This window comes from Palaemon carinicauda, chromosome 15 (assembly GCF_036898095.1).
Source record: "Palaemon carinicauda isolate YSFRI2023 chromosome 15, ASM3689809v2, whole genome shotgun sequence".
In the NCBI taxonomy this organism is placed as follows: Eukaryota; Metazoa; Arthropoda; class Malacostraca; order Decapoda; family Palaemonidae; genus Palaemon; species Palaemon carinicauda.
The window spans coordinates 75,477,017-75,502,022 of NC_090739.1; the positions used below are offsets into that span (position 1 = coordinate 75,477,017).

The 25,006-nt window shown below is 38.6% G+C and overlaps 1 protein-coding gene across 1 annotated transcript in view; it reads right to left on the reverse strand.

Moving 5' to 3' along the window:
- Positions 1–3,969: 3,969 nt before the first annotated feature.
- Sps1 (inactive selenide, water dikinase) overlaps positions 3,970–25,006 on the reverse strand; it is an 80,585-nt gene continuing 59,548 nt past the window's right edge. Inside the window, exons 5-7 of the mRNA XM_068388528.1 lie at positions 21,622–21,812; positions 21,205–21,395; positions 3,970–4,996 (exon numbers count right to left, since the gene is read on the reverse strand). Coding sequence (XP_068244629.1) covers positions 4,790–4,996; positions 21,205–21,395; positions 21,622–21,812 — 589 coding nt within the window. The 3' untranslated portion in view covers positions 3,970–4,789. The remainder of the gene's footprint in view (positions 4,997–21,204; positions 21,396–21,621; positions 21,813–25,006) is intronic.

Genomic DNA, 25,006 nt, shown 5'->3' on the forward strand with positions numbered 1-25,006 from the left:
TGAGATCCTGCTCTCCTATTGGTAAGCATCTACTATACTGTATCCCATCATGCATCTACGCATTGGCGTTCCTATGTCTTTTCGTTCCGGCAGCGGTATCGTACGCATTGACTTAGTGTTTGTGGTTTCGCTTTCGTAACAATTTTACAGTACATATTATCGTGTGTGATACTTAAAATACATTATTAGCCACAGGTCTCAAGAAAGTCACTGATGTCAAGGGAAAGAAGAGGATGATGCTTTCCATGGAGATGAAGGTGGAAATAACCAAGAAATACGAGGCTGGCATGCTGTTAAGTGTGCTCGTGAAGGAATATGGCCAAAATCCGTCTACGATAGGAACGATCCTGAAGCAGAAGGAAGCTATCAAAGCAGCAACACCTTCTGAAGGCGTGACTGTTTTCTCCAGCAAGAGGAGCCACATCCACGATGAAATGGAGATACTGCTGCTTGTCTAGATAAAGGACAAAGAAATGGCTGGAGACACCATCACAGAAGCGATAATCTGCCAGAAAGCCAGCGCCATTTTCGGTGATCTCATGCTTGCTCAGGCCGAAGCCGACGTAGGAACCCCCAGAGTTTAAGGCTTCTCGGGGGTGGTTTGAAAAATTTAAGAGACGCTCAGGCATTCATTTAGTGGTGCGTCATGGGGAGGCTGTAAGCTCGGACACGAAAGCGGCCGAAGCCTTTGTTAAGAAGTTCGACGAGTTGACTGTCCGGGAAGGCTACAGTCCCCAGCAAGTCCTCAATCGCCACGAGACTGGGCTTTTGTGGAAGAAAATGCCTCATCGAACGCACAGAAGAAAAGAGGCTACCTGGGCTTAAGCCTATGAAGGACAGGCTTACCCTTGCACTCTGTGCAAATGCCAGTGGGGATTGTAAGGTGAAATCCCTGCTGGTGTATCACTCCGATACTCCTTGAGCCTTCAAGACCCACAAAGTCATTAAGGAACATCTAAACGTGTTTTGAAGGGCTAATGGAAAAGCCTGGGCAACAAGACAATTGTTTATCGAGTAGATAAATATTTGTTTTGGCCACTGTGAAAAAGTATTTGGAAGAGAAGCGCCTCCCTATGAAATGCCTGCTGGTGCTGGACAATGCCCCTGCTCACCCTCCCTCCCTCCATGAAGATATTGCAGCACAGTATTCCTTCATCAAGATTCTCTTATCTCCCACCGAACACCACCCCTCTCACCTCCAGCTCATGGACCAGCAAGTGATTTCAAGCTTTATACAAAATGTCTCTTCAAGAGATGTTTCAAAATCATTGAGAGCACAAACCTCACCCTTCGTCAATTTTGGAAGGAGCATTTTGATTTTGTCATATGCCTCAAAATGATCTATCAAGCATGGTAGGAGGTTTTGAGGGGCACCTTGAACTCTGCTTGGAAGAAGCTGTGGCCTGATGCCATCTCCGCACGAGATTTCGAGGGCTTTCACGCAGACCAAACTGAAGACGATTCCGAAAATGTTGACGATCCTGAACCTGTTTCTCAATCTGAAGTTGCCGAGATCGTTACACTCGGGAAGTCCATGGGTCTAGAAGTAGAAGAGGCCTACATTGATGAGATTATCGAGGAGCATCAAGAGGAACTTACGACATATGACCTGAAGGAGTTGGAGGCCATGCGAGTGAACATCATTCAGGAAGAGTACAGCGGGGGCGAGGAGGATGACCCACTGATAATGGCAGAAATTAAAGAGGGTCTAGATGGCTACTTTAAAATGGTGACTCTCGTAGAAGAGACGCCCAGAAAAAATTCTCACAGGTCGTGCGCTAGAGTACTGTAATGAAGTTTGCCTGAGTTATTTCAGGAAAATCTTAAGAAGCAGGCAGAAACAAGCTTCTTTGGACAAATATTTTAGCAAGAGGCCTTTAGTAGCAGACCAAGCGCCAGCTAAGAAATGAAAGAAAAGTGGCAGCGATGAAGAAAATACGCAGTGTAATTAAAATTAGAGAGTAGAAAATGTAAAGTAAAAATTTTCTTTTTTTATTTCAAGTTTATCGTAAAGATAAGTGTTAATATTTCCTGCCATTTGTAAATGCGTTCCCTGAAATTAAGTGTTAAGGTTTTCTGTCATTTATAAGTCTTGTTTTGTAAAGTTAAGTGTTTACGTTTTCTGCCACTTGTACACAAACGTTTTCCGCCGTTTTCATCCTCCTCTACCGCCCCGCACTTTGCTCTCGGACATAGACTCATTCCAAAGGTAATATTCCATATTTTTATTACTGTATTTTTACTTTGTTGTAATTACACGAAAAAATAACTTCACGAAAGCCCTTACGGAACCAATTAATTCCGTGTTGCGAGGCATCACTGTAATCTGTTTACCTTGAACTAAATGAATCCAATGTGTGTGAACAAACAAAAGGGGAACACAAAAATGTCAAGTCAAAAGAAAAATTCACAAATTTGTAGTCCTTGGCCTGGCTTATGAAGGACACAGAAATAATAATAGCACGAGGCATGACAAGCATGGAGCTTCACAAGAAGCTCCATGACTGATTGAATTAATTACTGTAGTACTAAATTGATCTAAGGTTAGTTATCATCATAGATGAGTAACTGAGGTGGTTTAAAATATCTGAGTAACATTTTGCTCTCAAGGTTATCTGAAAGTTTGGCTTTGTAAATGATTAGGACTCCCTCAAGAGATATGTCTATAAATGAGAACTGAAAATGGAGCAAGGTATGGTTAAAGATATCAAACAGCTAAGTTGGTAAAGAAAACCACATACAAAAAGCAATGAAGTAAAGTTCAAAAAAATATTGTAACAAACCTTAGCATTGTCTAAAAGTTTGCTGAGGAACATACACTACTCTTAGAGCAGTAAACTCCTATGGGGAAGTATTACACTATGTATTCCTTTCACTTAAGGAGCACACATATCTTTAGGGTATCGGCGGGCTCGAAAATTGTTTTTGAGCTACAGTTTTTGGATTCACAGTTTGATTGTGTTTATAACTATTTCCCCAAATTTTACTCGAATCGAGTGGATAGTTTTTATTTTTAATGAACTTTTTCCTTGTTTTATTGTTTTTCAAAATCTACCTTCTCCCTCATTTCTTGAAAAAAATAAATATTAGCAAATATACTGTATATAGAATGCAAACTATTACTTTACTTGTATTTAATTAAAAAAACAAAAGCGAGGATTAAATTCAAAAGGTATTAAAAAGATTTTTGAATCGTTAAAACTAACAAAGTAGATAGAATTTGAAATTAAAAAAAATAATGCATTAAGAAAAATTCATTTAGATTTTTTTTTTTACTCAAATTCGCTGATAGAGCTCATAAATGATCGCTACAAGGCTCCTGGTCCCCTTTCTTTCTAAATATATATAATACCCTCTTATGATGCGCTAAAACCTTTGATAAAAGCTTATGGAGGGAGGGATTTCATAGTTGCCAGGTTCAGTTGCTTTAGAATGCACCTGGTTTGTTGTCCTCACCATCTTTTCATAATTCCTCTTTCCTTTTTTGCCTTATATCCAGACATCCTCTTTCTCTGTTTTTCTTTGTTATGAGTAGTTTTATACCCATACCCTGCAGAGTACCCAAGTAATGGTATCAACGAACTAGCAATATAGCCAATATGTTATGCACTCAACACAAAGACTAATTAGAACATGTGCTCTCACACACGTTATTGTTGCCCAACGTGTCATACAGAAAACTATAAAAGATGAATATAAATGTAGGTTTTGAAAAGTCTTGTGAAGTTGTGATTTCAGTCGTCGCTATGGACGAGATAATGAAATTCTGGGTATATATGTGCCGACGGAATTACCTATAAGGAAGTTTCTAAATGACAATCTTTCATCTAGCAATAGAAAAGACCTTATACAGCGTAAAAATAGAAAATGGCTGTGTGACCAAATAAGGCTATTTTCTAGGCTGCAGATACCCTTAAAGGTTTACTTTAACCACACACTAATTCAATAGGAATGAAATAAAATCACAAGTAAATTTTTTCTTTATAATCTGCATGACCCTGACAAGAGAATACTACAGTTGCAAAATGGTAAACAACTTCTAGCCAATCACCCTTCGTTAGAACTTTATCAATTGGCCTTCATAACGTCATCCATCCTGTATCTCCAGTTTTCCCTCCTCATACTTTGAAAATTCACAACACCACAAGATCAAGTTATCACAATTCCTTTAAATGAAGAAAACAACAAATGTTTTGCTTGACAATGTGGCAGTTGCATGATTAAGCAAAGTAATCAAATTGTTGCTAAAGGAACATTTTTTCATTTCCTCTACAACCACAACCTTGAGTCATGATACTACGTAAAGGAATGTTACAAGGTAAAAATACAATCATTGCTATGAAAACATAAGCGAGCATAGTATGTGATGGTAAAATTAACATTAATGTAATAAAAAAGATATCTTCTGTAAGTACAGTAAATAAAGTATATATCATAATGACTGAAAAATTAGTTCAGCAAAGTTTTTCAAGAAACAAGTGAACTGTCTGTTTATATGAACTTGTTGATTCTTATGAAATTTCCCATAAGAAGTTCTGAAGAAAGAAAAAAATAAGGCCCAATTGTAACACTTAGGCTATATATAAAAATGGAAAAAATCATTGGTGATCATATAACCTACAATAACTATATTTCACAGTCAGTAGAGCTGGAGTGTCTTTTCATTCTCTTAAGCAAGAAAGTTTTAACAGAAACATTGTCAAATGCAAAGACATTCTTGTTTAATGGAATAAAGTACAAGACTTGTTCACTAAACAATCAATTAATATCGTTCAGAGGCTTCAATCTTCTACCAAAGTTCACCATCTTTCTCCTTTGCAGGTACTTCTATAACTCTAGGTTTATCAATTATTCTTGCCGTTCTATTACCTTTCTCCACAATACCTATAATCCATGCTTGGTATCCTTCTTGCTTTTCAATATCCTTACAGTAAGCAGCAGCTTGCTCTCGAGGCAAGCAAATTAACAATCCCCCAGATGTTTCTGCACTCAGTCCCTGAAAAAGAAAGAGAAAAATTAGTAAAGTTGTAAAAGCAACTCTATCAATTATTTCTCTTACATTAATCAAAGCCAATACATAGGAAACTGTTCATTATCAAAACTACCTAAAACACATCTAATAATTAATTTGACAATACAGAAAATATTGGGAGCCAAATATACGAATATTAATTAAAGGATTTACTGAATTATATGTAAAATCTACTTGATGCACATTACTACCGTACAATAATTTCAGCAGTTAAATTTCACCCCAAAACATGATTTGATTAACAGTTCCAACAAAAATGGCCAAGTTATAAGTATACCCAAAAAATTGTTTCCATCAAAAAAAAAAAAAAAAAGGGGGGGGGGGGAATTCACTCAAAACATTCATAAATGCATGTATGAACTCCCCTTTTTACAGGTTTGCCATGTTATTTAAAAGTTTGATCCCTAACATCAGAAATGAATAAGAATCAATAATTCCCAATAAAAATGAAATATTTAACTAATCAACACGACGAATTTTCAAGTACTGTACTGTAATTTGTATTTGTTCCAGCGTAAATACAAACCCTCTGCTATTTATAGGGGTATTATTTTGGTATAGCTGAAAGACGAGCCTTGATTATTTTAGTGAGGGATAACTACTGCTCACTCACTCCTCTGGGCTGAGTAACCACTTTACTTTATGGCTAGGTAGAGGACGGACATGCTGCCTTTCTCTCCCGCAAAGACTTGCCTTGATTGTTTTTGTTTTGTTTATTCTTTTGCGTATGTTTTTATCTTATACATATATATGCGTGTATATATGGGATCATACTCTCAAGTTGTTAAATACTTGTAACTTTAATTACTGTTGACAACGTATCCAGCGGAGTCGTCATTGTGTTGATACTCCTCCCCTAGGTGGGTGGCCAGCTGTTCCTCAACACTCCCGTCTGTTTGTTCAGTAATTAAGTTAAAAGTTTATAATAGTTCTGCTCCCTTTTGAGGAATTCTTTTCCAAGTAAGGTGACTTATTCCCTCGAATAGTACATGTTATGCGGCGGAGTTATGAATTGTAATTCATCACAACTTTTATTTCCTTTTCTACAGATAGCAGCGACGTAGAAAGAAGACCGATGGCTTCAGCCGCTCTGGTCAATGTACTGCGCTTCCTGTGACAGTTCGTGAGCTGCCCACCTTACGAGGTAGCACTCGTTGCCATCCTTCAACTTGAACAAAGCTTGTTGATGGGAAGCATAGAGTGCTGCCAGGAGGTTCACCTCCAGGGGTTGGAGAACCTTCCCTTATGAAGGAGTGTTAACCTTCCCCGGAGTTGGGCTGCTCCCCTTTCCGAGGGAGAGCTTCCCTACTTCAGCCATTTAGCAACATTCCCTCTTTCCGTAAGAATTACTGACAGCTTGACGCTGAAGACTGGTTCTTCCCCTTGAGCTGAAAATGCAAGTCCAAGGGAAAAATGCAAGTCCAAGGCTTGTTCCTCCTTCTAGGGGAACTTCTAAGAGAGATTGTTGCGCCTATGCTTTTTTCGCACAGAGCTGGGAAAAAGCTTGTCTAAGGCAATGTCCTCCTTAGGGAGGACATCTCTCACATTCGCAAGCGAGATTATTATGCCTACGTTTTTTTCCCATAGCGCTGGGAGACAGCTTTTCTTGGGCGGTGTCCTCCTTCAGGAGGACTTCTTTCTCGTTCGCAAGAGATTATTACGCCTACGGTATTTAAATATATAACTTCCCTGGTAGTTACATATATATATAGCTTAAATTTCGCGTTTTGACGCGGCACGACAGAAAATTCAAATTCGTGGCGATAGCCGCCATGACAGTACGTGGTCATACATGAGCGCCATCACTCGTAGGTTATCAGAACCATTCCCAACATTCTTCAGAAATTCTCTGTCGTTGATCAAGTCAACACCTCGGGAATTTGTTTGGGGGATATATTACTTTATTCTACAATTTGGTGAAGTACCTTTTGTCTGAAATAGCTTTCGCTGCCTTTCAACTATTGAAGTTATTGTATAGGGTAGTTTTTTTTTGCTGGTCCAACTTGGACAGTTTAATTGAACTTGATTTTCAAGATGGCTCTTCTGTTGTTAAACTTTGGGTGTTGGGCTAGACCAGCTTTCGAGCTGCTCTTACTTCCCGCACTGTAATTAGCAGGGAACATTTATGTATGTTTTCTTTCCATGTTCGTACATTGAGGGATCAAAGATTTTTTTCCCCCTACTTTATTAACGAACAACTCTTAAAGTTATAATGGAAGGAAGGCATTTCTACATTAAACATTATGATGTCACTATTTTGTGACTTAATTCTTAGCAGAGTGGAATGTGATTACCTTGAAGGAATTCATTCTGCCATCGTGATGATGTCACAATCCTGAGATGTAATCTGCTTAGTATGACTTGCATCATGTGAATTTTTTTTTTTCTTGCAAGAAATTTTTAAAATACAGTATTAGCTTACTAAGCATAAGTATGTTTATAATGTAGGGAAATATATTATTTTCAAGTATTTATTTGTCCTATCAGTATATTTCCCTTAGTCAATTTTCGATTTAGAGTTTTTCTCGAGCGTACATTCATTTTACGCTCGTAATATTACTAAGGGAGATGTCAGATATTAAACGATCGTTTTTGTTTCACAATACTTGTATCGTTATTTAATATTTCGCTTTTGAGAATACTAATATTCATATATCCTATTGTCTTTTTATTCTGGCCCTTGGCTAAAGAGGATAATCTCTTGCAACGGGCAGGTCTATTATGACCTAATGTGAAATAGTTTAAAGTGCTAGTGTTCAATGGCACAAATGATGACGCAATGCAGTCAATCTACGATACGTAATACTCTTGACAATCGTTTTATGTTTTCACATTTAGTTGTTATTTTATATTTCGATTTTGAGAATACTAATATTAATCCGGGCACCAAAAATTATATAATTGTTTGCGGACTGTGGCCAGATGTAGCACGCAGACTGCCTAGTGTCCGAATGCTGACCACACTAAAACGTTCACTACACAAACAGATAAAACTGTGGAATACCCAGAAATCTGGGCAAAATGTAAACAATCAATGATAAACTGGACACTGGGCACCACCCCCTAATTTTATACTGGGCAAGGGGACTCTGCAAGAACTGTAGTTGCTTAATATCATTCTAGAGGTATACCGTATCACTTATTACTGGCATGCATGGAGTCCTATGTAAATAGTGGCAGCATGCTTTCAACGTAAATTTTTCTTATTTAAAGGTAATTGAACATTAGGAGGAAAAGAAATATTATTACTTAATGAAAGGTTGGAACATAAAACACCGTCTGGGAGGTAGTGTATTTAAAAAAAAAAAAAAAAAAAATTAACCAAAAAAATTTATGTGGAGAAAGGAAAACAATAGATAAGTAATGAGAAAAAACAGGTCTTCTATATTGAATGAACTTTGACCAGTAAAAACTAAGCTAAAAATGAACGGGGGGGGGGGGGGGGGGGGGGGAAAAAAAACTGACAAAATTAAATGTGTTATTGGTAAGGGAGTGCCCAATGTGTGGGTGGATAGTTTATTCTGTCGTCTTTTTCTACTCTTTCCTTTTTAGTCTAGTTAATACTGGTCAAAGTTCATTCAATATTGAAGACCTGTATTTTCTCATCACTTTTTTTTTAATTTCTCAAAATGAATATTTTTTTTTATTCTTTTTTTTTAATACACTTCCTCCAAGAGGGTGTTTTAATGGCAGAATTCCGGGAAATGAAGAAAAGAATATCATATCAGAACAGGAAGGAAGCATGGGAGAATCCATATTATTATCAATATTAAATAATGGGATGAAACACAAACCATAATACAGTAGTGATGAATGCACAGAGTTTAGTCACGAGTAACTCTAAAAAGAAAAGTTCTTAGAAGAACTAACCCAAATTGAAAAAATAGATATATTAAATATAAGTGAAACATGGTATTCCCAAGACTGGCAGTGATGACCAGATAAAGGGTTTCCAAACTTATAGATCAGACAGAACAAATAGAAATTAAGGGGGAACCGCAATATCTGGAAGAGACATAAGTCAAGGAAAAGTCTGTGAAAAATACAGCAACACAGAATGTGGATTGATTGCGGTAGAATTTGCATTTGAAAAACTAGTGAATATTGTAGTTTACAGACCCCCAAAATACAAAGGAGTTTGACATAATAATAGAAAAAATAGATGATATATGTAGAAACCATAAAGACTGGAATATACTCCTATCCGGAGATTTTAACTTTCCTTTCGTGGATTGGAAAGAACGGATAGAAGAGTGGTTGTATGTATACATATAAAAAAAAAAGAGTAATAGTAGCGCAGAAGATAGAGGCAATTTGAAAAGCTTCAAGATATGCTATTAGAACATAATATGCAACAAATAAACCACATTCCAACAAGAAAGGAAAATGTCCTAGATCTAGTATTTGTGAATGAGGTGAATTATGTTAAAGAAATAATAGTGTATAATACGGGAATTTCAGATCACAATGTCATAGAATTAATGGTCCATTCCAAAGCAAGTGATCGTAGAATTAATCAAAGCACAAAACGTTGGGAAGGATATGGAAAATATAATTTTTATAGTAAGATTGGGTTTGTGCATGTATCGTACCACTATATAAGGGTAAGGGAGATGTGCATGAGTGTTGTAATTCAAGAGGTATTAGTTTGTTGAGTGTAGTTGGAAAAGAGTATGGTAGAGTAATGGTTAATAGGATCAAGGATAAAACAGAGAATGCAATCTAAGAAATACAGGGTGGTTTTAGAAGAGGTAGGGGTTGTATGAATCAGATTTTTACAGTTAGGCAGATATGCGAGAAATATTTAGCAAAAGGTAAGGAGGTGTATGTTGCGTTTATGGATCTGGAGAAAGCATATGATAGAGTTGATAGGGAAGCAATGTGGAATGTGATGAGGTTATATGGAGTTGGTGGAAGGTTGTTGCAAGCAGTGAAAAGTTTCTACAAAGGTAGTAAAGCATGTGTTAAGAGTAGGAAATGAAGTGAGTGATTGGTTTCCGGTGAGAGTGGGGCTGAGACAGGGATGTGTGATGTCGCCGTGGTTGTTTAACTTGTATGTTGATGGAGTGGTGAGAGAGGTGAATGCTCGAGTGCTTGGACGAGGATTAAAACTGGTAGGCGAGAATGACCATGAATGGGAGGTAAATCAGTTGTTGTTTGCGGATGATACTGTACTGGTAGCAGACACAGAAGAGAAGCTTGACCGACTAGTGACAGAATTTGGAAGGGTGTGTGAGAGAAGGAAGTTGATAGTTAATGTGGGTAAGAGTAAGGTTATGAGATGTACAAGAAGGGAAGGAGGTGCAAGGTTGAATGGAGAGTTACTTGAGGAGGTGGATCAGTTTAAGTACTTGGGGTCTGTTGTTGCAGCAAATGGTGGAGTGGAAGCAGATGTACGTCGGAGAGTGAATGAAGGTTGCAAAGTGTTGGGGGTAGTTAAGGGAGTAGTAAAAAATAGAGGGTTGGGCATGAATGTAGAGAGAGTTCTATATGTGAAAGTGATTGTACCAACTGTGATGTATGGATCGGAGTTGTGGGGAATGAAAGTGATGGAGAGACAGAAATTGAATGTGTTTGAGATGAAGTGTCTAAGGAGTATGGCTGGTGTATCTCGAGTAGATAGGGTTAGGAACGAAGTGGTGAGGGAGAGAACGGGTGTAAGAAATGAGTTAGCGGCTAGAGTGGATATGAATGTGTTGAGGTGGTTTGGCCATGTTGAGAGAATGGAAAATGGTTGTCTGCTAAAGAAGGTGATGAATGCAAGAGTTGATGGGAGAAGTACAAGAGGAAGGCCAAGGTTTGGGTGGATGGATGGTGTGAAGAAAGCTCTGGGTGATAGGAGGATAGATGTGAGGGAGGCAAGAGAGCGTGCTAGAAATAGGAATGAATGGCGAGCGATTGTGACGCAGTTCCAGTAGGCCCTGCTGCTTCCTCCGGTGCCTTAGATGACCGCGGAGGTAGCAGCAGTAGGGGATTCAGCATTATGAAGCTTCATCTGTGGTGGATAATGTGGGAGGTTGGGCTGTGGCACCCTAGCAGTACCAGCTGAACTCGGTTGAGTCCCTAGTTAGGCTGAAGGAACGTAGAGAGTAGAGGTCCCCTTTTTGTTTTGTTTCATTGTTGGTGTCGGCTACCCCCCAAAATTGGGGGAAGTGCCTTGGTATATGTATGTATGTATGTAAGAATATAAAATGGTCAGAAATAAATGAAGAATTGAACAAAGAATGGAAAAATGTATTTTGTAAGTGATAATATACTGTACAGGTAAACACGGACATACTGTACAAAATAATGGAGAAAATTGTTGAAAAATATGTACCGAAAAAAAAAAAAAAAACAATGAACAAAAGACATGCATACCAAGAGACAGAAGGATCTTATTTTAGAAAATTAGAAAGTGAAAGAAAAATCTTTCAAAAGAAAAAATGTGTAGAAAATGATGGATATAAAATGTAAGATAGAAAATGCAGAACAAAAGATTATACAGTCGAAAGAAAATGAAAAAAGGGACTTAGAAGAAAGGACACTTCAAAATATAAAAAAAAAAACACCAAAGTACTGTACTTTACTCCTATGCAAAAAAGATGAATAAAGGGAGATTAGAAATAGGCCCTCTAAGAACTGAAGGACGGCTAACGAATGAAAAAAAGGAAATATGCAACATATTAGCAGAAAAATATAAGAGTGAGTTCACGCCAAGAATTGCGAATGAGAATAATGAAACAGAAATGGGAGAAGAAAATGTTGAATATCTAACGGATACAGATATTAATGAAGCAGATATTGTCAAGGCTATAAACGAAATTAAAAATGGATCGGCAGCCGGACCAAATGGAGTTCCAGCGATTTTGTTAAAAAAAACTGCAAACACTATCGCGAAGTCGCTTGCAATACTGCTAAGACAAATTGTAGATATGAGCGAGATATATGTTAAACATAAATTAGCTTATATAACCCCTATCTTCAAAAGTGGATCAAGACTAGAGGCAAGCAATTATAGACCTGTTAGTCTAACATCACATATTACGGAAGTGTATGAGAGGGTAATAAAAAAGAAAATAATGGATCATTTGGTTAAAAATTTGGTTAATATAGGTCAACACGGTTTTGTGCCCGGAAAAAGTACACAGACCCAACTGATAGCACACTATGAAAACATATACAAAAATATGATAAATGAAAAAGACACAGATGTGATCTATCTAGATTTTGCAAAAGCCTTTGACAAGGTAGACCATAATATACTAGAGAAAAAAATTAGAAAGCATAATATTGTGGGAAAGATAGGAAAATGGGTAAAAGAATTCCTGCAATTCAGAAAACAGATAGTGGTTGCAAATGACGAGAAATCAGATGAAGCTCAGGTAATATCTGGCGTGCCACAAGGTACGGTATTAGCTGCACTGCTGTTTGTTATTATGATCTCAGACATAGACTGTGATGTTGAAAACTCTGTAGTGAGAAGTTTCGCCGATGACACAAGAAAAGTAGAGAAATTACTTCACTACAAAGAGATCTAAATAAAATATATGAATGGGCGGAGATAAATAAGATGGTATTTAACTCCGATAAATTAGAATCAACAAATTATGGAAACAGAGAAGGAATGGTATATGCATACAAGGGACCTAATAACGAGACAATCACAAACAAGGAAGCAATTAAAGACCTTGGTGTAATATTAAATAGGAATATGTTATGCAACGACAAACAGCAACACTGTTGGCTAAATGTAAACCAAAAATGGGAATGTTATTCAGACACTTTAAAACAAGAAAAGCTGAACACATGATTATGCTTTACAAAACTTATATACGTAGTACACTCGAGTACTGCAATGTGATATGGTACCCACACTACCAAAAGGATATTGCACAAATAGAGAGTGTACAAAGGTCCTATACTGCTAGAATAGAAGAAGTTAAGGACCTTGACTATTGGGAAAGACTGCAATTTTTAAAACTATACAGTCTAGAAAGGAGAAGAGAACGCTACATGATAATACAAGCATGGAAGCAAATAGAGGGAATTACTGAAAACATGATGGAGCTAAAAATATCAGAAAGAGCAAGCCGAGGTAGATTAATAGTGCCAAAAAAATATACCAGGAAAACTAAGGAAGGCACACAGGACATTAATCCACTACGCACCAGCATCGATAATGCAGCGACTATTTAAAGTGCGGCCAGCTCATCTAAGAAACACATCAGGAGTGAGCGTAGATGTGTTTAAGAATAAGCTCGATAAATACCCAAGATGCATCCCTGACTGGAAGATGCAAAATACACCAGAATATGCATTAGCAACTCTCTGGGGGATATACGAGGTGCCTCACACTGAGGGACCTGGAGGAACCCAAACATAAAATAAGGCAATAAGGCAAATAAGGTAAGGTATGTTCCAGCCTTTCATTTATTAAGTAATATTTCTTTTCCTTTCCTAATGTTCAATTACAGTACCTTCAAACAAGAAAAACCTCCTACCCTGAAAGCATGTTGCTGCTATTTATATAGGACTCCATGCATGCCAGTAATAAGTGAAACAGCATACCTCTAGAATAATAGCATTTCCAAATCTCCCAAACCCATCAAGGACTTAGTCCTTCTTCTTCCCAATCGTTTATCCCTATAATAAGGGGTTGGTTGTCTAATTCACCCTCTCCAATGCCTTCTATCAAAGGCATCCTCTTCGACCGAACCTCTTCTCTCCGTATCATCCTTCACCTTATCTAATTCTCTTCCTCCCTCTTGATCTTCTCCCCCTAACAGGTTCCTACCAAGCCCTCCGCTCTATCTCCCCACCAGACATTTTGAACACACCATCTCAGTCATGACATACTTATCATCTCAGTAATCTTTACTACTGCCATTCTTATTTCATTATTTTCCAATCTTTCAGTGATGTTCCCGTAATCCCCTAAGCATTCTTATCTGTTCTCTCAAGCTTTGCTTCCTCTTTTTATCTTGAAGCCCAAGTTTCTGATCCATACATTAATCCTGTTCTTATTACTGTGCTATAGATCTTGACTTTTACCTTGATTGGCATTTCCTTATCACATACCATCCCTGCTACCTCTCTCCACTTTCCCCATGCTGCCTTTACCCTATTCTCAACTTCAGCCTCACTTCCTCCCTCCTGATTTAAAGTTGATTTCAAGTATCTAAATTGTTCTATCTGTTTTATAACTGCTGCTCTTCTTTCATGTATGGCTATACTGTCCCTACCTTCCTTACTGCTCACCATAGCTTCAGTCTTACCCACATTTACCCTCAAGCCACCCCTTTTCAGACTCTTGCCACTTTATCACCATTCTCTGTAATTCTTCCTAATTTTCAGCAATATTCACCAAATCATCTGCATATAGCACCTCCCATAACTCATCATTTCTGATACTTTCACTTATCAATCAAAGACCAACACAAATAAAAACAGGCTTAATGTTGACCTCGGGTGTAATACAACACTTCAAAGGTTTCTGTTTCTCCAACAGCTGTTATTACTTTTTTCTCCATAAATTACTTTAGTAAAGGCAAGTACAGTAATCTTGAAGTCAGTAATTGCAATTATGATTAGCAATAACAATGGCTGGAATAGCAACCTAGTAACCGATACACACACTAATGCCGAAGTAGATGTGTCTACGGAGCTCTTAAAATTCTCCAGAAGGACAACAAAGGAAAGGTTGCCTCCATTAACCCCACCAAAAAAAACTCATAAAACCTTCAGCCACTCTAATTTAGACAGAATCCCTTGCAGTAGTCACCGTAAAAAAACCATAAAACCTTCAGCCACTCTAATTTAGACAGAATCCCTTGCAGTAGTCACCGTAAAAAAACCATAAAACCTTCAGCCACTCTAATTTAGACAGAATCCCTTGCAGTAGTCACCGTAAAAAAACCATAAAACCTTCAGCCACACTAATTTAGACAGAATCCCTTGCAGTAGTCACCGTAAAAAAACCATAAAACCTTCAGCCACTCTAATTTAGACAGAATCCCTTGCAGTAGTCACCGTAAAAAACCATAAAACCTTCAGCCACACTAATTTAGACAGAATCCCTTGCAGTAGTCACCGTAGAAGAGACAGGAGTGAGGGGAGTGGGAATGATGATGAATGTAGCAAACACGAACATCAATAAGATTTTCCATTTAGGGAGCTATATCAAACCTCATCCAACCCAATAACTTATTCACTGAAGAAACATGATAAATTCTTAGATAATTTGTATTTTTCTTAACAATACAAACATTAGCTATTTCATTAGGGGTTATACTTTCGGCATAGCTGAAATGACGAGCCATTAAAATTTGGCGAGGGTTAACTACCCACACCGCTAGTTAGCGGGGGTGGGGGGGGGGGGGGTTAGCTTGCTACCACTCCCGTTCACACACCTGTGATTTAGTCACTTTGCTTGGAGGTAGGACTTCAAGGGGGATGGGGTTGGCGGCCAAGTTTGTATAAATAGCTAAGGTTTGTATAGTTAGGAAAAATAAAAATTATCTACAAATTTGTCATTTGTTCCGTAACTGGAATACAAACCACACTATTTATTAGGGGGTGACTCACCCATTAGGAAGGGTGGACATCACTGCCAATCTGGCTTTTGGCTTTGCCCAGGGGCTCCTTATCAAAGTATGTTAGTACTAAAGAATAAGGAGTCCCTGCCCTCGCTCAAACCTTGCTACCCAAGGTCCGCGGCCTACGCAAGCTGTGTGTTGAGACGTGCAGAAGTGTGACTGTCTAGGTAAAGTTATTCCGAGTCTATGTAGGAAAAACCTGACGTAACCAAGACTTCCCAATACCACCTCGCCAGGGTATGGGGACGCAACAGTATTAGCTTAATACTAGGTACACAAGGGAGCATGGTTTATTTGCAGTGGTTTGAGGTCAGCTTATGCAGAGAACCCAGGATGCTGCTTTCTCCACGAGAGGGTAGGATGAAGAAAAGAATAAGAGCCTGTCAAATTTTTTCATTCACGCAGACTAAAACCGGGTAACAGTGCCCTCAACCTTCTGCTACTTGTCCAATAAGGAGCTTGAGGTATACAACCAGCTGTTGTGCAGCCACCACCGGACCAATAGAGATCGTATCGAGTTCCTGTGGGTTACGTCTTGCAGGAATAAGGTTGTGAAAGTCACCTGGAGCATTCACATCCTTTCTTGTAAAACCTGCGTCACAGAGTAATCTGCTATGAAGGACCAGGGGCATAGCTATGCCCCTGACACTGATTCGTCATGTCGAGATGATGTTTCAGTGATCCTCCTCTAGTCTCTCCCAGTGCTGATGACAAGAGAAGGGACCCGGGTGGGCTGTTGCTATTTTCTTTAGGTAAAGTCTCATACCTTACCCCGGGTACAGTAGCGGATGATCTGGATCGTCCGTTACCGAGTGGAGACTTGTGTAGGATCCGTCACCTCTGGAGACTGTCTGGCGACATACTCAGGGACGAAACTGAACATTGTCTTTCGCCCTTCTCATTAATGGGCGATGTCGAAAGAGAGACCATGAAGTTCCTTGACTCGTATGGTTGCTGTCCGATTGTGTAGGAACATTGTCTTCTTAAATCGGGTGAAAATTTGTTGCCTGGTGAAGTGGAACATAAGGAGGTCTCTTTAGATATTGGAGAATTTGAACAATGTTCCAAGAGGAAGACTGGAGAAACGCAAGTCGTAAGTCCGTATGAGTTAGGAAAGGTCTATCGATGAGAGGATGACACCAACCACACAAGAAGTTATACTGCCTGGTAGATTGATGCTGAGGAATTCCTCAGATATCTAGACAACCTATTCACAAAAGAGGTACTGGGTAGTCTCCAGGCGTACAATCATAGCAAAGCTATAGCTTGTGGTAGGTGTCAAAAGTGGGTTGTCTGTGATGTGGAGAGGGTTCTCTTGGAGACACTATCAGGAGCTGCAAAAGGTTTGGAAAACCGTTTTTGCATAATGCCGTAGCGGAGCTAGGAGAGTCCTTGAGAGGCTGACCGATGTTCTAGCCTTCTTGAGTGCCCTTCTCCAGACAAAACAGGGACGAGACGTAAACATCATTGTCATACCCACCATTGTTGCCAGAAAGCCTTGGGGTCTAGGGCTGGGGAGCAACAGCAGCCTGAGGTTCAGGAGCATTGTGAAAAAATCCCTAGTTGGTGGACCACGTAAAGTCGGGACTTTCTCAGCTACAAGGCGATCCAAAGACCATTCGGTATACCTTATCTGAGATGCTGTGCACAGATTGTCGGCAAGCACGTTCTTCTAGTTTGGAATGAAGTGGGCTGATAGTGGTACCGAACAGGCTTTGGCCCATCTTAGCGTTTATACTGTTAGATGGGAAGAGGCTACGAGCAAGTTCCTTCTTGCTTGCCGATGTGAGCCTCTATGTGGTATGTGGTGTTGTCGTCCATCACATCACTGAGTGGTCTGTTAGGAACCGATGAGGCTGCTGAAGGACCGGAAAGTTGGCCTTCATCTCTTAGAGATTAAGTGAAGGTACTTTCGGACTCTGTCCAGAGGGCTGAGGTCGTGTGGTGCAAAAATATGGTCCCTCCTCTCTTCTTTTGATGTGTTCTAAGCACAACATCAAGTCTGAGGGGAAGGATGAGAAGGTTATACTGCTCTGTAGATTCTAGACTGACACCCATCCCTTGAGGTTCGTCCAAACTTCTGGTCCCATGGGGGTCAGAATGTTTGGGGGATCGAGGGCTCGATTCCAGTCCGACTCAAGTCACTTTGGGATGGGAGCTGTCCTCGTTTTTGAGAAGGTTTTGTGGAGATTGGTGTCTAGAATCATTCCCAGATACACCAGTCTTCTGGGAGGGAAGTAGGGAAGACTTCCGCAGGTTTACCCTGATCACTGGATCTTGGTAAAAAGACTTCAGAAGTTCCGGTGGTAATGCAAGGTTGCCACTGAGTCTGCTAAGGTTAGTCAGTTGTCTCGAAATGGAGACAGAAGCCGATCCTGTAAGACCAGGATGGGCGTAGTTAAGAATATTCACTAACAGTGAGAACCACTCATCCTCCGATGAGACAAACAATCGGAAGCGCAACCTAATCCGCAAACGGGAAAGGTGCTCTTCCCAATAGTACACTGTTGTTGAAAGGTGAACGACCTTGAGAAGAGAAAGACCGTAGTCAATCTCTGAGAGGCCACATTCCCTTCGCTCAGTAATCCATGTTTCCTGTAGGAAAAGGGAAAAGGCGAAGACAATAATTGAATGAAGAGGGTCCAAGCTATGACGATTCCCCTGCGGCGGCCGAGTCAACAGTTATATGCCGACGGGAAGACCGATGGACCAGAGAGGGAGAGGTCGTTCCCCACGAAGTGGAACTGTGCTAGCCTTATTCGGCTGGTAATGTACGCAAGTGTCATTGTCGTATATGTATCACACGCACAGCACAAACACTGAAAAGGAAACTTATCACATTTCTATACACATATATATACATAAACATTAAGAATGTTTTCACATACAGGTAGTCACCGACTTACGACGGAGATAGGGACAGAGATGCTCGTCGTAAGTCGATTTCGGCGTATGTCGAACTAAAAAAGTGAAGTTTCCGTAGATTTATTAAGCTGTGTTTTGACTCGGCAATCATCCAAGTCACATTTTATTAATATTTTCTTACTGTATATCATTATTCAATTTTCTTGTTCCATAGTATATCTTATGCTCTAATAAATTCCTATTGTATTCTATTTTTCAATTTTGGAAACATTTTTGCAGTCAACAATTACCAGCTTTTTTTTTACCTTTGGTTGTGATCAGCTGTGCTGTTGATCCGACGGTCCCGCATTGCACATACAAATGGCGTAGTTTATATAATTACGTAATTTATTTGAAATATATTTATGATGAATATTATATACAGCACCAGAATGTTACATGATATCATTGTTTTCATATACTTTATTTATAGCCATTATTTTTAACCATACAATTATGTTCTCTCTTTTTCTGTGTGTACATGCGTTTGTACGGCTAGTTCATTTTTAAAGATTTATACAATATTTAAATTCATTTTCACTAGAACTTATAGTGTTTTATAGGGGTTTAATAAAGCAAGTTTGTGTGCTATTTTTCAATTTCGGGAGCATTTCAATATTTATCAATTACTTTGGTTTTACCATCGGTAGCGATCAGCTGATCTCCAGGTCACGCTACTGTACTGCGATTATGCGCACATAGCATTATTTATGTAATTTTCTTATTCAAAATATCTTCATAATTAATCTCTCTCTCTCATTGTTTATGTAATTTTCTTATTCAAAATATCTTCTTTTCTCTCTCATTTTGATTTTTAATTCCCTGTTAAATGTTCACATTTCTTTGAACATTATAAGAAATTCTTTGTATCATTACTCGATGTTTCGATAATGGGAATATCAGTAACACATCAAAAGGAAATCATTTGATTTGCCATTCACCTTCCACAAGAAATATGACGTTGTCAGACTATTTTTCTTAAGTTTGTGGTAAGTAGTACTATTCTCATAACTACTAATACAGACCACTAATCGTTACTCTGTGTTTCGATGATGGGAATACTGTAAAAAGATTACTATGTAACACGATGAAAGGAAATCATTCGGTTTGCCAGCGCGCTTCCGCCAGAAATATGACGTTACAAGACACGTCTCGACAAAGAATGACTTGCAAAATATGTAAATCCCCGTTCTTTTTTCTTGCAAGAAGTGAATGAAAATACTAACTTACCAAGCAAAAGAAGGTGATGAATGTAAGAGTTGATGGGAGAAGTACAAGAGGAAGGCCAAGGTTTGGGTGGATGGATGGAGTGAAGAAAGCTCTGGGTGATAGGAGGATAGATGTGAGAGAGGCAAGAGAGCGTGCTAGAAATAGGAATGAATGGCGAGCGATTGTGACGCAGTTCCGGTAGGCCCTGCTGCTGCCTCCGATGCCTTAGAGACCGCGGAGGTCAGCAGTAGGGGATTCAGCATTATGAAGCTTCATCTGTGGTGGATAATGTGGGAGGGTGGGCTGTGCCACCCTAGCAGTACCAGCTGAATTCGGTTGAGTCCCTTGTTAGGCTGGAGGAATGTAGAGAGTAGAGGTCCCCTTTTTTGTTTTGTTTCATTTGTTGATGTCGGCTACCCCCCAAAATTGGGGGAAGTGCCTTGGTATATGTATGTATGTACCAAGCAAATGTATTTCATTTACATAATGTAAAAGGTAATATTATTTCTAAGAAAATATTTGTCCTATGAGTTTACTTTATTTAGATAAATATGGATCTATTACCAGGTATTAAATAAAACAGCGTAGAATAAAATTTACGCTACGTAGTACTCATGACAATTGATTCAGAACCATAAAATAGTTTGTATCGTTACTTGATATTTCCATAATGGGAATACTAATATTAATCGTTAGCCTATTGGAAGGAAATCGCTGTATTGCCCGGTCGCTTTCGCGCCAGTAATATGACGTCACCAGACACTGATATGAAATCGGAAGATATTAAAACTGTTCTTTATATACTTTTTACTGAAAGTAAATACTGTATATTATCAATAAACGAAAATAATAATTTATCAAGATAAATCAGTTTATTTTTATACGAAAAAATAGATTACTTCCAAAGAAATATTTGTCCAATTAGCATACTATTTCCGATAGACTTGTGATGTCATCACCCTGAAAAAAATAGTCGTAAGTAGCACTACCTGTATATACAGTACATGTATAAGAAAAATTAGTTAACAGACAAAAATTAATGGCAGTCCAGAATAGGCGAGGAGGAAAAGCGGAAACAACCGCTCTCCATCCGAGCCAAAAGTAAAGTGACTAAATCACAGGTGTGTGAACGGGAGTGGTAGCAAGCTAACCCCCTACCCCCGCTAACTAGCGGTGTGGGTAGTTAACCCTCGCTAAATTCTAATGGCTCGTCATTTCAGCTCCGCCGAAAGTATAACCCCTAATAAATAGTGTGGTTTGTATTCCAGTTACGGAACAAATTACAAATGTGTCATATTCATAAATACTGTATTTACTATTACCAGTATGAGAAGGAGATATTTCTTTTATTACCAAATACTACTACTGTACTCTTAGCTAGGAGGTAAGAGAGTAAAAGTCCCTTTATGTTTTTTTATGTTTTTGTCTACTGCCTCCCAAAATTGGGGGAAGTGCATTGGTAGATAGATTGATTACACTTACTTGTAATAAGTGGAACATGTTACCGCACGCTTTGGCAACTGCCGCCATCTTTGCAATGATTGGGAGATTGTGAATTACAAAAGATACCTCACTCTTCTGGTTTCTTGCAAGATTCTGAGCATGACCAAGCAATCCAAAACCAGTAATATCAGTAGCACCATGTGCATTGTACTTGTGCATCAGTCTTGCGGCTGAAATAAAACAACATTCAAAAGAAAAATTAATAATTCTTCAATTATACAGTCCTCCTATAAAAATATATTTCCTATTCCTATAGTCAAAGCAAAAACTCAATTCACTAAAACTTATGCAATGGCCCCTTTAGGACAACACATTACAATGCAAAATCAAGGAAGCTTATCAAGTACTCAAATAATTTATGAATGCAACATACACACCATTGAAATCCAATCTTACCAGTTCTGTTGAGTCGTGCCATTGAATCCATTGCTCTTTGATATGCCTTTCTCACATCCTCTTCGGAAACGACTAACTTAATTCTGTTCCATCTTTCTGGCTGGTCTAACCATTGATGAGCGTTCACAGCTACTTGTGTTCCTAAAGGTTTAGTCAGCACCAAAACATCACCAACTACAGCACAATCGGGCCTGAAAGATTAAGAACATCTTGAATGCTATATCAAATAAAATACCTAGAAGGAACAAATATTGCATTCACAAAATTGTGTCATACCTACAATAGATGTACCCATGTGTTGATATACATGCAAATGTGGAAGCTCCATGGAATACCAGAAATAACACAACTTGTTAAAAGAGGCTGCACAAGTCATACATAGGAAAGGTGATGCACTGAATAGAAAATAGAGAGGAGTGAAGCTGATGAAGCACACAGTCAACTTGTAAGATTAAGTTGACAGAATAACCAAGGCATTGACATCTAATGAAAAACTATTTGACTACTTTTGTCAAGGCAATTACAAAACAACAAATACAGATGCATGTACAGCAGATCTGGGAAAAAGGTTAAGATCTAGGGTAATGTAAAGAAGGGCCGAGGAGGGTACTGTAAGGAGGAGTTGAATATGTAAAAGATGTGATAATGGCAACAGAAAAGGAGAAAGAGTAGTTCATAAGAAAGTTATGGCTATGCTATGAATGATTTAATGGCGAATGTCCCATTTTAACTATCATTATAAATATTTATGTTCCTAGATAAAAGAGTATCATTGTAAGATTAAACGGGAGTTAACTGCATTAAAAGTATAGCATGAAACTTTTGAAAAAAAAAAAAAAAAATAAAGTAATAACATATCTTCAGCAATTGGTATATTTGCTGCTTATGAAGAATGTTGATAGTGGCTTGCATGAACTATTGAAGATTTGAGGAATCTTGATTTTGTGGTGGAATGTTCCTGGAGAAAGAAATGAAATTACAGATTTGATGACAGCTATTTCCTGAAGTGAAAGAGAAAGTATACAAGGGAGTAGTTTGCTAAAGAAATGAACGTGAAAGTACCCGATATCAGAGAGTGGATTGCAGAAAAGTCAATTAAAATAACCAAATATACACTTGAAGCAGTCTTCTACTTGTATCAGCTTATGAATGATTGAGGAAATGAATGATTGTTTAGGTATTGAATAAGTGAGCCCGATTGAAATAAATGGAAGGTTAAAATGGAGACAGCTGCTTTTAAGGTTTGTACAAAACTTTTGAAACTATTTTTGTTTGGAGAGAGCACAGTGAAGAGAGAGATCTTTAGCTATTGGTATATTTGCTGCTAATGATTAATGCTGATATCACACTTACAAGAACTATTGAGGATTTCACAAATCTTTGGAGGAATATGTGACTGAAAAATTATTCCCATTACTCATTTGATGTCAAAGTTGCCTTGACATAGGACTATTAGAATGTTAGAGAACGTAGATCTTTTGTTTCTGCACAAAGGACCTATGATTGGTAAGAAATGTCAAGAATGGTTCAGATTCAATTGCTTGAGCTAGTGCTGTATGGTTTGAGAGATTTGGTATGTGAATGGCTTAATGTGGTTATCCCAGGCAGAGCAAATGAATAAGGAGGAAAGTAATGAAACAAGTGTGTAAGAGACCAAAAGAATTAGATGAATGACCATAGATAATTATCACACAAAATAGACTGCAATAATTACAGGATTGTTAGAGAATGTAAATCAAATGATTTAGCGGAGAGAAGTGATGATTGTTAAGGAATTTAGGGGAGGTAGCAATTTTATGCTTAAGTGTTTGTTGTATGGTTTAACAGATTTCTTAATGATTCTCTATGTAAACTTTTGGAATAATTTTCTAAGACACCAGAACAATTGGACTGGTGAATGAGAATAAGTACCATGCAAGAATGGAAAAGTACATACAGTAGGGTCCCGAATTATGCGATTCCCCTTTTATGCGTTTGCTATTTTTCTAAAATAAATTTTCTGTATCTGCTAAGCTGTTCAAAGTCTGCGAGTCAAGCACTACAAAATGTATCAAATCTATTGTCTTTTTAAGCTTATTGTTAGCCCTAAATACGGTGCTGGATAATAAATGTTACAAAACGATATTTACCTTACATCTTATTAACATAATTTCATAATAAATAGCCTACTTAAGGATAAAATTCCACATCAACAATGAAATCAACTTTTGCGAGTCCAGCTGACAAAATGTAAACAGAATTGTGGTTACGTTCTCGGTAATCTTTATCTTTCTTTCACCTTTCGATAATTTTAATGGTAGTGTTAATGATAGTATATTAAAGCATTATTTTTGTTTAGTATAGTATATATAAAAGCTTTATTTTTCCATTCGGGTGTTAAAGGCTTTCACACGTAAGCTGAGTTAGTTTATCGGCAGTGAATAGCCTAGACTTCGGTAATGAGTCGGTGTTATTTTGTAATATTTTAAACAGTATAGATTTTCTTTAAAAAGATTTTGTTTTGTATGGTTCATGGTATAATTATAAAAACAGCTTAAAAAAAAAAGAGAGAGAGAGAGAGAGAGAGAGAGAGAGAGAGAGAGAGAGAGAGAGAGAGAGAGAGAGGATTTACCCGATTCCACCTTTAAACATGCTAATGAAAATCCTGGACATGCTCAGGACTTTCAAAGGTCGGATTGCCCTCGTAGCCCTCAATTAGCCCAATGCAACTGGTTCCCTCTCTTGGTGGAACTAGGACTCCGACCTCGGCGGATTCCCAAACCAAGTTAGCACGGATGGAACTATCTCACAGTGTGTCTGCTTCCCCACGAATTCAGAAAGCTCCAACAACAGGCGCTTGCTCGTATGGTAGAAAATAAGTACGAGATGGATCTCCTGCGTGATACACAGCAGGAAAGGTAGGTTCTTCCCTATGAAAGGAAGAAACCAAAGGCGTAGGTAAGTTCCTGGCCTCACGAAACGCCGTTCACTCTAGCCCTACAGGCACGACAGCGAGGAGCGGGAAAAGAAAACAACCTCCATACTCCATCATTGTCTTGTTCCAAAGAGCTGGAACCTGGCATCACTAAATCCAGCACTCGTTTCCTAAACCCAGGGGGTGGAGGACCACGTGAGTGAGGTGGGCCTCGCTCACATACGAGAGGTGAGTTCAACACCAGGCAGAGAAGCTCAGTGCTTCATACGTTTTGCAACCTCATTGCACTGAGCGAGCTTAGGCTAAGAGTGCACAGCATAATCAGCAAGCTTAGAAGACTGGCCCAAGTCAGCTTCTGGGTTCACCTCAAGAGGATTTCCCGACTGGTAACTCTGAGGAGTACTGGTATGCAACTGCTCTCGTTCGTACGCTGCAGCTACATGAAAAAAAAGTGAATGAGCAATTGCAAAG